This window comes from Nannospalax galili, unplaced genomic scaffold, assembly GCF_000622305.1.
Source record: "Nannospalax galili isolate Female #2095 unplaced genomic scaffold, S.galili_v1.0 scaffold89, whole genome shotgun sequence".
In the NCBI taxonomy this organism is placed as follows: Eukaryota; Metazoa; Chordata; class Mammalia; order Rodentia; family Spalacidae; genus Nannospalax; species Nannospalax galili.
In genome coordinates this window covers 342,387-357,257 of record NW_008359211.1, presented here as the reverse complement: position 1 = coordinate 357,257, position 14,871 = coordinate 342,387, and the positions used below count along the sequence as shown (strand labels likewise).

The window sequence follows — 14,871 nt, the reverse complement described above, 5'->3', positions numbered from 1 at the left end:
CGGCCCGCCGCGCGGCCCCCCGGTGCTGCCGCAACGCACTCACCCTGGCACTGGCGCGCGCGCCCCCGGCCACCCTGGCGCCCCGGCATCCTGCACCGCTCCGCCGGGCGCCGCGGCTCTGCAGACAGCCAGACAAAGCGCCCGCTCCCGGGCCCCTTCACCATCTCCCAGAGACGGGTCTTTGTCACATGTCGCTGGGCACCCTCCCCAGCACGCCCACACAGGCCCACACACCCACACGTCCCCGCACCCGCGGGCAGGGCCGGGCGCAAACCGGCACTGTTGCTGGGACCCTCGCATTCATAGACACACGCTGAAGGTCACAAGCGTTCTGCATCACCGGATCACGTGGAGGGTCCCCCACAGGCACGGGCCCTTGGGGGCTGGGGTGGTGCCCTCGGCAGGGATGCTGCGGGGTAGGGCCAAGAGGGCTCGGCCTCTGGGCTGGCGGCGCACCCGCCCCGCCCTGCCGCGCCCCTCCCTCCTCCTCCTTCTCAGCTTTTGTGCCCCGCCCGCCCGCGGGGAGCCAACCGGCCTCCTTCTTCGGCCCGATTGGTTTCAGCCGCGCGGTTTCCCAGCAGGCCGGCTATGGCACGCAGTTTGAAGCTGTGCGTCAGTGATCCTCGCCGCACCGCAGCTTCGCTCCCCCAGACCCCCGAGGGGGTTCTGGTCTCGGAGCGTGGCCCTGACCTGCTAAGGTGTGAGGTGGCCCTAGCTGGGGCCTGTAGGGGAGTTATGAGGGTGCGGGACCGGGACCATGGTGCTCGTTTGTGCCCACCACCAAACCCAAATCGAGGAAACAGGAAGTTGCCACCCCCCACGGGGCAACTCCTACCCCAGGCTCCCGCGTCCACTCCTTCCCAATCTCCCACCCCCGCCACACCTGATTGCCACTGGCAGCTGGGTGGCAGAGCTCAGGGAACCCAGTGTGCTAGTTCTGCCTGGCACAGCTGCATGCCCCGGGCAAGTTACTTAACTACAGAAACAATTTCCTCCTGTAGACGAGGTATTAATTGCAGGTACTTTCACACTCCCCAAGGGGGAGAGACTGCAGCTTGAGGAGCTCAACTCCCTGCTGTAGGAAGTCAGGCTTCCCTTTTCTACTGCCTGGGCCTCAGCTGTTGCAAAGCCAGTTGAATCTTAGTCTGGTCAGCTGTGATGTAAGGTGGCACCAGGTGTCTTTCTCTCTTCTTCCCATGTAGCGTTTCCCTTCGCCCTGTGCTGGGAGCCAGGTGGGTCCGGTTCCTGACACTGGAGTTCCCAGTACAGAGGCTATGATGGTGGGCCCAGTAGCTGCAAAGGGAAGGGATCTATGTGGGCCGGGAGAGGGGGCGCTGAAGGTCTTTCTCACCTTTATGCAGCTCTAGGTTCTGCAGATGGTTTCTCCATTGAGTTTAATGCTTTGTCCCTATTTTAGTGCCCACATAGGCAGACATGAATTCCCAATGGCTGGGCCCCACTCTGTAATGACCAGTGACTGCCTACCAGAGGCTGGTGGGTTGGGCACCCTTCTTGTCCAGGCCTCTATGTGATAGGGGTCCTTGGTCTATACTGGGCCTCAAGTTCCTACTGAAGGTGCCAATGGAATCATGAGTAACACACAGAGATGCCTCCTCACACAGCCACAGGCGTGCTTCATACATGGGCTATCTCACAGAGAGCCCATGTGGCTACTAGGCCACTCCTGTCCTCCTCTGAAAAGCAAAAAGAGAAAGCAGATCCTATAGAGACCTACTAGAAAGGGGACCATCTCCCCCAGAGGGTGGGAGGAGAGGACAGAGGTGACCTTTGTGCTTACCAAGCACAGGTGCAAGAGCCAGAGGATCCCTCTGGGTAGCCAAGGGTGACTGAGATGAGGCAGCCCAGGGGAAGGTATGGCCTGAGCAAAAGACATCAAGTCCAGAGTTGGCCAGGAACAGGGTAGGTAGTGGGGTGTAGCGTACAGATTTTGGTCCCTGGATAGAAGGTGAGGCCTTCACCAGCTAGGCTTGAGGAGTTCAGGATGCAGGACCTAGTTAACTCCTCTATGAGGGATGCTCAAGGTGCTGGTGGCCAGTTCTACCCCCTGAGTCTTGGCCCTGGAGGCAGAGGCCATCACTGGAGCCACAGCCCAGGGCAAGGCATCCTAAGAGCACCATGCAAGAAGTACAGGAGACCAGAAGAGCAGGGCAGAGCCCAGGGAGGCACATCAAGGTGGAGGATGCCCACTGGACTTATGAGGAGACACAGTGACAGCAGCAAGTTCAAGAAGCTGGGCTGGTAGGACTGAGGGGTGGTGCTGCAGGAAAGGTTGAGGTAGGTTCTAGGCCATGGAGAGGGCTAGGATCTTATTTCTAGGCCTGAGAAAGCATGATGGGAAGGACTGGCACATGATCTGGGGTGAGCAAAGACAGTGTCCAGCCCCTGGCAGTTTAGGGGGTTGCCAGAATGGTGGGGAGATGGGGTGATCTTGAGGCAGCAGTGCTCCGGGGGCAGCACCGTACATAGTCTTTTCCCATCTCCCCCAGAGCTGCTTAGTGACCATCCCACCTTTGTCCTGCAGACCAACATCCCCTTCCTGCAGAATGTGCTTAACAACCAGCAGTTCCTGGCAGGCACTGTGGACACCCAGTTCATCGATGAGAACCCTGAGCTGTTCCAGCTGCGGCCCGCACAGAATCGAGCCCAGAAACTTCTACACTACCTTGGTCTGTCCATCCTGCCCTCTCCTCCCTCCCTCCACTGTACCTGCGTCTGGCTTCTGCCCGGTAGCCCTGCCCATTCACGTCCTGTACCCTCCTTTCTGTCCATGTGGTCCTTAACACGTGCCACTGCATGGACCCAAGAGGCCCTCTTTAAGAAGATAGGGACAACGGGAGGACTGGGTGTCCTGGAGGAATGTCCCCACCCCTGAGCCCACCCACTCACATTGCTGCTTGTGACCTGCCTCTGCCCAGCCTGCCCTGACACACTGCCCACTCTCCCCAGGACATGTCATGGTGAATGGCCCCACCACTCCGATTCCTGTCAAGGCCAGTCCCAGCCCTGCGGACCCCATTGTCCCTGCAGTGCCCATAGGTAGGTGAGATCCATTTCACCAACTCAAGGGGGAAACGGGGTTGCCACCTGCAGGATGGGCATTGATGTCTTTGTCTGCCCTAGGCCCACCCCCGGCTGGTTTCAGAGACATCCTTCTGCGAGAGGGGCCAGAGGGCTTTGCTCGAGCTGTGAGGAATCACCAGGGGCTGCTGCTAATGGACACGACCTTCCGGGATGCCCACCAGTCACTGCTGGCTACTCGTGTGCGCACACATGATCTCAAAAAGATTGCACCCTATGTTGCCCACAGCTTCAACAAGCTCTTCAGCATGGAGAACTGGGGAGGTAGGCTAGAAGCAGGCTGGGATGTTGGACAGCACTGGCAAGAATTGGTTTTCCAACTCAGAAGAAGCTAGAAAGGAGAAGCTAGAGGTGTTTACAGTGAGGCAACCAAAGCAGGAGACCTGGTTTGTTCCATAAATGCCAGCTGCAGCCAGCTCCTGCTGGCCTGGCCCGAGTCTGCGGGGCTGGAACACAGGCATGGTCCCGAGCAGCTTGGAGGCAGGGAGGAGCTAGTCACAGTGTGCAGTTCCAGGGGAGGACATGGGTATGAAAGTGGGTACAAGTGAGCCCTAGCTACCCTGAGCATAAATGGAGGGAGAGGCGGTAGGGCCAGCACTGGGGACAAGAGGAACCCTGGAGGTGAGCAGGCTAGAGCTGCAGGGCACATGGGGCCATCACAACATGTGGTGTAACCAGCCTGTCTGTCCCTGTCCAGGAGCCACATTTGATGTTGCCATGCGCTTCCTGTATGAGTGCCCCTGGCGGCGGCTGCAGGAGCTCCGAGAGCTCATCCCCAACATCCCGTTCCAGATGCTACTTCGGGGGGCCAATGCTGTGGGCTACACCAACTACCCTGACAATGTGGTCTTCAAGTGAGCCTGGGTCGGGTGGGGCCACGGTGATGGCCTGTGCTCCCCACAGTGAGCTCCAAAGTGTCCACAGCCATGCCCCGCAGATCACTGTGGCAGTAGATACTGAGGGAGATGACTTGTCTCAGGAAACACGGTGTGGGGCTGGGGTTGGAACCCAGGCCTTAGGACTCTGTTCAGTGTGCTCCCCAACAGCCTACCACTCCTTTGCAAAGAATTCCCCAGGCTGGGGCAGGCTGAAGACAGTTGCCACGTTGCAGCACCTCTTAAGGCAAAGCCTCCTGGAGAAGCTGCCCTAGGAAAGGCCTGCTCACACTGTTGAGACCTCCACTCTCCCTGCCAGGCCAGACTTCATTCCCTAAGGGCTCTAGAACAGGCCAGAAACCAGGCAAGAAAGTGCAGGGAGTTGGGCCCAACTCACCCTGGTTTCTTACCTGTCAGGTTCTGTGAGGTGGCCAAAGAGAACGGCATGGACGTCTTCCGGGTCTTTGACTCCCTCAACTACTTGCCAAACATGCTGCTGGGCATGGAAGCATCAGGCAGTGCTGGGGGCGTGGTGGAAGCTGCCATCTCATACACGGGTGATGTGGCTGACCCCAGCCGCACTAAGTACACACTGGACTACTACATGGGCTTAGCTGAAGAGCTGGTGCGAGCTGGCACCCACATCCTGTGCATCAAGGTATCTGGGCATCTTGCCCACCTCTTCTCCCCAACACCTGCCATGGCCTACACCAAGCCCCCTCTTTACTTCCTCTCCCCCGTTTCAGGACATGGCCGGGCTGCTGAAGCCTGCGGCCTGCACCATGCTAGTCAGCTCCCTCCGGGACCGCTTCCCTGACCTCCCATTGCACATCCACACTCATGACACATCAGGAGCAGGTGTGGCAGCCATGCTGGCCTGTGCTCAGGCTGGAGCTGATGTAGTGGATGTGGCAGCTGACTCCATGTCTGGGATGACCTCACAGCCCAGCATGGGGGCCCTGGTGGCCTGTACCAAAGGAACTCCCCTGGACACAGGTAGGATGGAGTGGCCCATGGTCAAGCCCCTCTCAAAGCTGCAACCACCTACAGTCCCAGCAGAGTCCAGGATATCCAGAATCCAGATGCCTCACTTTGGCCTGGCCTCCTCCCACCCAAGTTTGAGACAGAATCTAGGCCAGCCCTGGGTCCTGGGAGGAGCCCCTGGGATTTGGGTAAGCTCTCTGAATCTGGCTTCCCTGCAGAGGTGCCCATGGAGTATGTGTTCGACTACAGTGAATACTGGGAAGGGGCTCGGGGCCTGTACGCAGCCTTTGACTGCACGGCCACCATGAAGTCTGGCAACTCAGACGTGTATGAGAATGAGATCCCAGGGGGCCAGTACACCAACCTACACTTCCAGGCCCACAGCATGGGGCTTGGTTCCAAGTTCAAGGAGGTTAAGAAGGCCTATGTGGAGGCTAACCACATGCTGGGTGACCTCATCAAGGTGAGCAAGGCCAGTCCTTGTATCCAACACTGCCGCACATGCTCCTGCCTCTGGAGCTGGCACCCTGACTTCGAGAGATCCTTCTCCTCAGGTGACACCTTCCTCCAAGATTGTGGGGGACCTGGCCCAGTTTATGGTGCAAAATGGGTTGAGCCGAGCAGAGGCCGAAGCTCAGGCAGAAGAGCTGTCCTTCCCCCGCTCTGTGGTGGAGTTCCTGCAGGGTTACATTGGTGTCCCCCATGGGGGTTTCCCTGAGCCCTTCCGCTCTAAGGTAGGAAAGCTGCCGCATATGTGAGGTTGGGATTGGGTGCAAGAACCAGACCTGACATCCACTTTGCTCCTCAGGTGCTAAAGGACCTGCCAAGGGTAGAGGGGCGGCCTGGAGCCTCCTTGCCTCCCCTGAATCTGCAGGCACTGGAGAAGGACCTGGTAGAGCGGCATGGGGACGAGGTGACTCCAGAGGACGTCCTCTCTGCAGCCATGTACCCTGATGTCTTTGCCCAGTTCAAGGACTTCACAGCCACCTTCGGCCCTCTGGATAGCCTCAATACCCGCCTCTTTCTGCAAGGACCCAAAATTGCAGAGGAGTTTGAGGTCAGTACCCCACCTGCTCAGCCCAAAGGAATCCAGAAGCTAGGCCTCTGCACATAAGGAACCCTGATCCACGGTGCCAGATCCCACTGTGGTGGGGGTCCAGGGCCTGGGCCTGCTCTCCCGATTTCCTCCCCGCTTCCCCTCTCCCATCTTCTCTACAGGTGGAACTGGAACGGGGCAAGACACTGCACATCAAAGCCCTGGCTGTGAGTGACCTGAACCGGGCTGGCCAGAGGCAGGTTTTCTTTGAACTCAATGGGCAGCTGCGGTCCATCCTGGTTAAGGACACCCAGGCCATGAAGGTATAGATCCCTCAGGGCCAGCCAGGTGGTAGGGATGGGACTGACCTGGTATCTCACGGCCCCTCTGCCCTGTCTGTAGGAGATGCACTTCCACCCCAAGGCTCTGAAGGATGTGAAGGGGCAAATCGGGGCACCCATGCCTGGGAAGGTCATAGACATCAAAGTGGCAGCAGGAGAGAAGGTGGCCAAGGGCCAGCCACTCTGTGTGCTCAGCGCCATGAAGATGGAGACTGTGGTGACTTCGCCCATGGAGGGCACTATCCGCAAGGTTCACGTGACCAAGGACATGACACTGGAAGGTGATGACCTCATCCTAGAGATGGAGTGATCTTGTCCAAGGTTGGAAGCCTGGCCACCTCCACCCCAAGCCTTCAACAGAAACTGTGCTGCCAGGGCAGGCCCAGGCTAGCCAGTGCCCAAGGGCAGGAGGCCTGGCCCCCGAGGTCCCGTCTCATGAGACAGCAGACACTACCTACAGCGGCCCATTCCCTTCAGCCACGCATCCTTTCGCCACTGGCGGACAATTGCTCACATATTCATCTCTTGCCAAATAAGGGTCTTCTCCACGTGGGAGACTCAGGTGTAGAGTAGGTGGCCTTGGGGGCTGGCTGGGGAGGTGGTTTAGGAGTTCTACCTCCTGGGTAAGGGGAAGACCTAATGCCAGATCCTGGGAATTTTGCTCAATAAAACTGGCTTTCCCCTGCCCTCCACACTGGTCATGTACAGTCCACCCCACCCCCTCTGTTGCCCCCAGCCCAGAGGCAGAGTGGGTGGGGTTGTCCCTCAAAGCCTGGGGCCTTTGGAGGCAGATCTGTGCCTTAGGCTAGCAAGGATGATCACCAGAGCCCTGGTTTATGCCACTATCGAGCTCCTGCCTGTATCCTGTACAACAGCCCAGACAGGACTAGCTGTGTACCACTGTATGAGCAACTGGGTGAATCAGCCGTCCTGTCCTATGGACAGGAGTCAAGTCAATGCAGTTAGATAATCTGTTCTCCACGCCAAGGGAAGAGGCAGAGAGGCATGGCGTCCATGCTGTCGACAGGCCTGCTTCCCAGCAACACTGCCTCACTACTATTTTTTAATTCGTATTTAGAAACAGGGTCTGTCTCTGAAGCCTAGACTGACCTTGAATTTGCCATCCTGCCTCAGCTTCCTAAATGCTGGGTTTATAGGTGTGGCCCATCATGCCTGGCTCCAGTTTACTTTCTACACCGAAGGCTAGTCTCTCACCTCTGGCCCAGGACTAAGCGTTAGCAGGTACAACCTGGGCAGTGGAGAACCCTCTGGAATGGTTATACAGCAGACTGCTGGAACACCCTGGGTGTAAGGATGCTGGCTCCAGGGTTGCGCATGGCGCCCTGCTATTCCCACAGCCGGCCCTCAAGAGCACCCTGAGCCCTAGTGATCAGGCTGCTTCCTGCTTGCCTGCCCCCTGGCATGGGTGAAGAAATGCATGAGCAGCTCCTGAGAAGGAGAAAGGGCTAGTGGAGGGAATGCTGGACAGAGGGAGGGGCAGGGCAAAGCCCAGGAGAATCAGCAGGAAGTAAATCCCGCAGCTGCCTGCAGTCTTACCATGACCTGACTTTGGGGAAGGACAAGTCACAGGTGGGCCTGGGACCTCAAAAGGACTTTCTGTAACAAGCCACTGCTTATCCCTACCTCAAGCCTCTACACAAGGCCGGGACAGGGGGAGGGGGCGAGCTCTCAGGGAGGCAGTAGGACTGTGAAGCTGTGGTGGTTTAGTCACAGCCGACCTGAGAATGTCACCTTTCATTTAATAACCAGCTTCAGGAAGAGGCTTCAGGACAACCTTCCTCAAAGAGGGAGACTTAAGATACTTAGTATCAAAAAAAAAGCCAAGGGAAAAAGGTCCAGTCAGGAAAATGAGCAGGTAACAGAGCAAAACCCGAGTTCTTGTGCAGCACAGTAGTCTGCTGCGCTCTGGGCTGTGGCCTTCATCCTGGGCTCCTTCAGTCCAGGTTAGAACCAGAAACTGGGGGACATAGAGAAGGCTCCTCTCATACTCTGGACCTGTTTCCTTTGGAGTGAAGACCTGGGTGGGGATTCCACAGCTAAAGGACACAGGCTGGAGGCTCCGCTGCTGGAGTCGGGGCTGTGGTTCGACTCCCTGTCCCTGGTAGCCAAGGTGACAGAGGACCCCAGGGTGAGCCGGGTCACCATCTGGTACCTGCCTCAGAGGCACCTGTGCTAGGACTTGGGCCAGAGCTCAGGAAGGAGGAGGCCGCAGCCCCCACCCATCCTACTGCTGGGACCTGCTTGCCAGGCTCACCTGTGGGTTAGTGTTCAGGGCAGCCAGGAGTCCTCTCCCACAGTCCAAATACACTGGTTCCCAAAGGTGCAAGACCGTGTTACCCAAGTTAAATCTCTTTAATATCCCAATACAAAGTCTTGATGCAAAAAGACAATGAGAAAACCCTGGGAGGTTTTGGGGGAGGGCTTTTATAAATAAACCCACCCTGAGCAGCTTTTCAGAGGCAGAGGGGGGCAGAGAGCTAAGAGAAGTAGCAGTCAAAAGTGAGGGAGTGCACAGCCCCTGGGATTTGCCTTGTCCCCTCACTTGCAGCTGCTCCTCAACTCCTTTTGCAAGGGCTACACCCTTTGGAGATCTGCTCCTTTCCTTGGTCCCTGGGATTCAACTAGGTCTGGCTTCGATCCCCTACAAAAATTCCTGAGATCTCGGGGACCCCAGCAAGCCCCTCCCTTGTAGTATTCCTTGATGGGGAGGGGCTGGGGAGCCCATGAGAGTTCACTAGAGTGTACACAGGAGTGAAGGTCAGGAGCACAACAGGGCCTCTGAGTCCCCTGTTCGCTCCAAAAGCACACAAAGGGGAAGGCTGCCGTAGAGCTTGGGGTCCGTCAGGGGCTGCAGCAGAAGCAGGAAGAGTCCCACACCCAGGGCATAGCCTGCCAGCAGCGGCCACCTCTGTGGATGCTCCAGGGCTGCGCATACGGCAGGGAAGCCCATGTAATTGCAGAAGGAATGGCAGAGAACCGGCCCAATCAGGTGTCCTGGGGAGGGGAAGACAGCACAACACATGGAGCAGCCCCACCATCTCCTCTGGCCCTTCAGGTCTAGTGCCCTTCATCCCCTGTCCCTGAACAGGAGCTCCAGGACACCCCCAACCCGCTCACACTCATCCACTCCATCGCCTGTGCTGCCACTTCTCAGACCTTACCAAGCTGAGGGCCCTGGCTCAGCCTGCCTCAAGGACTGTGTGGTAAAAGAAATGTTGTCACTCCCAGAACACACACAGTATTCCCCTTCCCCACCCGCGCCTTTGGGCCCTGGAGACCCTGAGATATGGAGGACCAACCTGTGCGGACAAAAAGGAAAGCAGTGTAGACACCGAAGACAGCTGTGTAGGAGAACTGGAACGCTGGAGACAGGAGGCTGTGAGTGACCACACCTGCATGCCCACCCTGCCGCGATACTGCACATCAATCGGCCAGAGGCCACCCTTTCCCCTTGGGGCAGTGGCTACACGCCCACCACCTGTGGCTGCACCCCAAGGCCCATGGTCAGTGGCCCTTCCCATACTACAGCCTTCTGTACCCAGTCCCTTCTGCAGAGTGGCTGTCAGCCACATTCTAACATAACCCCCAAACCCCCAACAAGCTCTCCAAGCCTCACCTGCAGACAAGAAGATACTCCCCACACTGCTCTGGCGGAAGCGCAGCTGCTCAATAATGTGGTGAAAGTGGGCTGGGAGGAAGATGAGAACCATATCACATCCCCCTGGCCTTCCAACTAGGGCCACCCGCCGCCCCCCCATTCCAGGCCCCATTTTTAGTCTTCATGCTGGAAACATCTTGGTAGAACCAGGCTAGATAGATAGACTTACCAACTCCAAAAAAGAGTGGGCAGGTGAACACAGCAGGGCCCAGACCTGTACATGGTGCTAACATGGGCAACATACAAGCCCGGAACACCAGCTCCTCTGTCAAGGGTGCAATAACTTGGTTTCGTAGCCAACGCATGTCTGTGAGGCAGCGGGCCCAGGAACGAGGGGCTACGGTCAATATTCAGGAGAGCAATGAGTGTGCCAAGTTACCAGAAATGGAGACCCCTCTCTCCACAGGCCCCTCCCCTACAGCTCTGCTCTGGCCAAACTCAGGCCAGGCATCAATACTGCTGAAAGACCCAGCATAAAACAATATCCTGAGATCACTGAAGGGGAAGGCAGGCATCACAGAGGAGGTTAAGGGAGCCTGGTGGTCAATTCTGGAGACATGAAAATTTAACCAAGACCAGTCTTTGGGGAAGCCAAAGGTTGGAGAAGCAAGGAAGTCCACACCAAGTACTGCTGTGGGTCCTAAAGGCCTCCTTACAGGGGCAACTGCAGTATAAACCCATTTTACTGGTGAGGAGACACTCAGAGAGCTGATCTGTCACTCTGTCCAGATAACACCTGCATCCATCTGACTCCTCTCCCAATGTCCTGGACTGCCTGTGCCTATTTGTTCCTCAGTTTTGAAGCGTACCCAGGACAACCTTCAGCCCATCTGCCAGGTCACACGGGCAATCCATAGAGAGCTGCATCAGTGGACCCAGGAAAAGGATCTGGGAGCAGAAAAATGGCAGAGATCAAAGGAGAGACTTTCACCCACATCTCGAGACCTTGCCCTTCATCCTTGGCCAGCCTGAGACTTGCCTTCCTGAATTCTAAGCTTTCCCACCCATGCACACCAGGGGGTCCAAGGGCCCTATCACAACTCCTGTTTGCTGTCGACCAAAAGCTGGAAACAGGAACTCGACCGGTGCATTACGCTAGTGACAACCGAGTAGGAAAGAACGAGCAGAACTCACCATGGTCAGCAGCAGGGGTAGCAGAGCTGCTGGGAAAATGCCCTCCAGCCTGAAGCCCAATAGGGTGAGCAGGGGTGTGCCTGGCTGAGCCACAGGAAAGGGGGTATCAGTGGCGTGCCCCCCCCCCCCCCGCGGAAATCCTGGGATTCCGTCCCCGGCGGCCCGGTGCCCCGCCCCCTTCGCACCTGGATGCCAGTGAGTTCCCTCCAGAGCAGCACGCAGAGAGGCGACAGGCTGGAGACCACCAGGACACTGGTGAAGCGCCGCTTGATGACAGCAGGGTGGTCCCTAGGAAGGGGACAGGAGGTTCTGGGCGCCGCCAGCGGTCCGCGCGGCCCCGCCACCGTCCGGCCCGAGCTCCGCCCGCAGCCCCGCGGGGCCGGGGACTCCGGGAGCGCGCGGCCCCCGCACCTGGGCAGCTCGCTCTTCCAGACGTAGAGGCTACCCACGTAGGAGCAGGCGAGGCTGAGGCAGGAGAACACCGACACCCAGCAGCACAGCCCGGGGTCCGGGCCGCCCAGCGCCGCGGACTCGGGCTGCCGCTCGGGCCGCGGCACCGACAGTAGGCGAAGCCCGTCCCCGCCCAGCGCCGCCATCGCGCCCCGACCCGCGGGCGCGCACCAGTGACGTTAGGCGGCGGCCCCGCCCCGGCCCTCCCCTACTCTAGAGCCGACGCGACGGCTTGCTGGGAGCAGCTTTATTGAACACGGAGGTCAAAGTTTTGGGCCGGGACTCAGCCACTCGGATAGATTGGACACCGCCTCCAGCCACAGCGCGTCCTGCGGGGGTGGGGGCGGGGACCGGGGTGAGCACCGGGGCAGGGGCGGGGACGGGGGAGGGCACCGGAGTGAGCACCGGGGCAGGGGCACGGACCCGGGCGGGCACCGGGAGGGGGACTGGGGCGGCCCCCCGCTGCGGAGGCGCGCGGTGGGCTGTGGCGGGCCCCGGTCCCTGGCAGCGCCGACAGCCTGGGTCTCTGCTTGCAGGCCGTGGCTGCTCTTGAGCCTCTTTTCCGCTCGCCCGCTGGTCTCTAGGATAGAAACAAGCGGGTTTCGTCTTACTCCCAACACCTTGTGTCAAGCCCCGGGGCCGAGCAGCTGGGCGTAGCTGGCAGTTGGCTCGCCCACCCCATCCTTCCGGATGAAAGCCCTCCAGCTCCTGGTCTGCAGCAGGCCTCCCACTCCCCCACCCCTCCCCCACCCCTTCTTAGCTGGGCCTTAACCCGAGGCATCTGTGACTATCCGCGTAGAGATGGCCTATGCAGCCTGCAGTCCAAACTCCTCTCCGAAGCCAAGCTCCACTTCTGCAAATAGGAAGCAACCTGCTCCCTACCGTGCTGCAGTGAGCTGTGCCTAAGCACAGCCCTCTTCCCTTTTTTTTTTTTTTTTTTTCTTTCTGTTGAGACTGGGTCTCTTGTAACCCAGGCTGGGCTCAAAGTCACCGTTGCCCAGACTGGCCTTGAACTGCAGCCACCTCCCAAGTGCTGGGATTACAGACGCGTGCCACTATGCTATGCTTTAGCCGTCCGGTTCTTAACAGATTCACTTGGAGGGGGCGGGAAACAAAGCCTTGACATGCAGACAGGCACCTGTCTCTGAGCTCCAGCCCCAGCCCCCAAGTTGCAAATTTACAGCATCTTTGCACTGAGATTCTTCCTGAACAGCTCCTCAGATGTCGATCGATAAGTGCTTTTTTCTGTGGGAAAAGGTAACAGGTGCAGGTGGGGATGCAGAAGTGTGTGCCGAGCCCAGGGGTGGAGCACACAACGAAGCTGTGGGGGTCGGGGGGAGCGGGAGGGGGTGTCGCTGAGAAGGATGAGAAACATTCAAGAAAAAGAGGAGGAATTCCATGTCAAAAGTTGTCCAGAGAAGTTTATGCAAAGGCATGAATCAATATCCTACATAAAATTAAGGGAGGGGACCTCAGGGGATGAATCTGAGGAGTTAGCAGGAAGCACACGCTGGGAAGATGCAGTCATCCTGTCAGAGGTCGTTTTATGTCCAGACGAAAGGCAGGAGGTCATCCAGCCCAGGAGTGGAAACGGTGGGGATGGAGGCAGCACCAGGAGCAAGAGGTATCCAATCGGTGCAGAATGACAGCCGTGATCAGCTGGATGTGGGACATGGAAATGAGAGGCCTCTCAATCGAATCCGAGATGGCAGATGTGAAAAGCTAGGTAGTGCACTTACTGACCAAGGAAGAAGCGCTGGGCAGCTCCTGGCACTCTGGAGAGGCCTGAGTGGATTGTGCCAGAGACTTGAGCCCAAAGACAGTGTGAACAGAATGAAAGGGAAGCTAGGAAGAGACTGCAGGCCTAACACTGTCTAATGATGGCCACAGGAAGGCAGGGAGGAAAAATGCTGCGAAAGGGAAGAAGCAGGTGAGACCCGGTCTTCCAGTGTCGGATTCTGCTAGCAGGTCTGATATAATAAACACCCAAGTTTGCAATTAAGAGGTCTTCTAATGGAAGGCCTTGCAGTCTCAGAGGCCACTTTTCCTCTGGGAAAGTGAGAGGGAGGAGATAGGTGCATGCCGCTTGCTTTTTTGAGAACCTTGGCTGAGGGAATGGGGACAGGTAGAGGAAGTAAGGGCATGGGAGACTGAAGAAGTGAGAGTCTGGCCTGCTGAGAGAAAACTCAGGAGCTGAAGGATGGAGTGATACAAACTGCCCTGAGAAAGCAGGATGCCATCCTGAGCTGAGAGGGACCAGCCCCATGGGGATGAGTTCTGCAGTGGGAGGGATAGAAGCTGGGTGAGTTTGCTGAGAAAAGAAATCAGGAGATTCGAAGTAGGAGGCCGAGCCAGGCCAGAACTGGGTATACTGTTTTAAAGAATGAAGAGAATTGGCCAGAAAGACAAGTCAGAGGCTTCTGAATAAGTGGACCACGGTGTGTGGAGGATAGGTGTAAGATGGGTAGACCATGGTGTGTGGGGATGGGTGTAAGGTGGGCAGACCACGGTGTGTGGTGGATGGACGGGTGTAAGGTGAGTAGACCACGGTGTGTGGTGGATGGACGGGTGTAAGGTGAGTAGACCATGGGGGTGTGGTGGATGGATGGGTGCAAGGTGGGCAGACCATGGGGGTGTGGTGGATGGACAGTGGTGTAGAGTGGACCAAAGATGTCTGACCGATGGACAGGTGGGTAGACTGTGGGTATAAGGTGGCATCAGCACAGTGGTTTGACAGTTTTCTTCAGCAGATGGGCACTGAATGCTAGTGAGAGTTGCTGGTTTGTAGAGCAGAACAGCTCAAGCACTCTTCAGGAGTGTGTCTCACCAGACAATAAACACTTGTATTCTAAGGCTGTTGCGCACGGGGAAATCTGGGGCTTTGGAGGCAGCAGACTGAATTCAGCTTCCCTTTGCTAAGCCCATTCCAGATCCTAAACCCTCTCTCATCAGGAGAGGAAAAATGCTACCAGCCAGGTGCATGGAAGGGGCTGAGCTAAATGTTAATTTTCTTCTCACAGAATGTGCTTTTGCTTCTCACTGCATAAATACTGAATTTCATGCTTCCATTAAAAAAATAAAACTCCAGGGGCTGGAGAGATGGCTCAGCGGTTAAGAACACTGGTTGTTCTTGCAGAAGACCCGGGTTCGAATCCCAGCACCTACATGGCAGCTAACAACTGTCCGTAACTCCAGTTCCAGGGGTTCCAACGGCCTCTTCTGTCCTTCATGGGCATTGCATGACATGGTGCACTTACACACATGCAGGCAATA

General features: G+C 57.5%; 3 protein-coding genes across 23 annotated transcripts in view; 1 reads left to right on the top strand and 2 right to left on the bottom strand.

The window, feature by feature from the left end:
• Pc (pyruvate carboxylase) overlaps positions 1 to 7,027 on the top strand; it is a 121,276-nt gene extending 114,249 nt beyond the window's left edge. For all 7 annotated transcript variants that reach the window (XM_008822868.2, XM_029558554.1, XM_029558555.1 and 4 more), the window contains 11 exons: positions 2,543 to 2,687; positions 2,968 to 3,057; positions 3,142 to 3,363; positions 3,797 to 3,953; positions 4,392 to 4,632; positions 4,721 to 4,970; positions 5,177 to 5,421; positions 5,513 to 5,692; positions 5,767 to 6,015; positions 6,177 to 6,317; positions 6,397 to 7,027. In XM_008822868.2, the coding sequence (XP_008821090.1) occupies positions 2,543 to 2,687; positions 2,968 to 3,057; positions 3,142 to 3,363; positions 3,797 to 3,953; positions 4,392 to 4,632; positions 4,721 to 4,970; positions 5,177 to 5,421; positions 5,513 to 5,692; positions 5,767 to 6,015; positions 6,177 to 6,317; positions 6,397 to 6,645 (2,169 nt within the window). In that variant the 3' untranslated portion in view covers positions 6,646 to 7,027. The remainder of the gene's footprint in view (positions 1 to 2,542; positions 2,688 to 2,967; positions 3,058 to 3,141; positions 3,364 to 3,796; positions 3,954 to 4,391; positions 4,633 to 4,720; positions 4,971 to 5,176; positions 5,422 to 5,512; positions 5,693 to 5,766; positions 6,016 to 6,176; positions 6,318 to 6,396) is intronic.
• Positions 7,028 to 8,667: 1,640 nt separating this feature from the next.
• Positions 8,668 to 11,785, bottom strand: Rce1 (Ras converting CAAX endopeptidase 1). Of its 4 annotated transcripts, none has more exons than XM_008822866.2 (8): positions 11,560 to 11,782; positions 11,334 to 11,436; positions 11,149 to 11,232; positions 10,824 to 10,902; positions 10,184 to 10,351; positions 9,973 to 10,044; positions 9,656 to 9,718; positions 8,668 to 9,350 (listed from the first exon to the last, which is right to left on the bottom strand). In XM_008822866.2, exons 1-8 carry the CDS (start codon positions 11,742 to 11,744, stop codon positions 9,115 to 9,117), a joined length of 990 nt encoding a protein of 329 aa, XP_008821088.1. In that variant the 5' UTR covers positions 11,745 to 11,782; the 3' UTR covers positions 8,668 to 9,114. The 4 variants fall into 4 exon arrangements, with proteins under 4 accessions (XP_008821088.1, XP_029414411.1, XP_029414413.1 ...); XM_029558551.1 differs by having other exon boundaries at positions 8,691 to 9,350; positions 9,656 to 9,761; positions 11,560 to 11,784; XM_029558553.1 differs by having other exon boundaries at positions 8,691 to 9,350; positions 9,656 to 9,761; positions 11,149 to 11,228; positions 11,560 to 11,598.
• A 61-nt stretch (positions 11,786 to 11,846) lies between these two features.
• LOC103725603 (RNA-binding protein 14) overlaps positions 11,847 to 14,871 on the bottom strand; it is a 225,448-nt gene continuing 222,423 nt past the window's right edge. For 9 of the 12 annotated variants that reach the window (XM_029558546.1, XM_029558536.1, XM_029558537.1 and 6 more), the window contains one exon: positions 11,847 to 12,178. In XM_029558546.1, the coding sequence (XP_029414406.1) occupies positions 11,862 to 12,178 (317 nt within the window). In that variant the 3' untranslated portion in view covers positions 11,847 to 11,861. Of the gene's footprint in view, positions 12,179 to 13,030; positions 13,258 to 14,871 lie in introns of those variants that run through there. The other 3 variants (XM_029558543.1, XM_029558544.1, XM_029558545.1) reach the window with 2 other exon arrangements.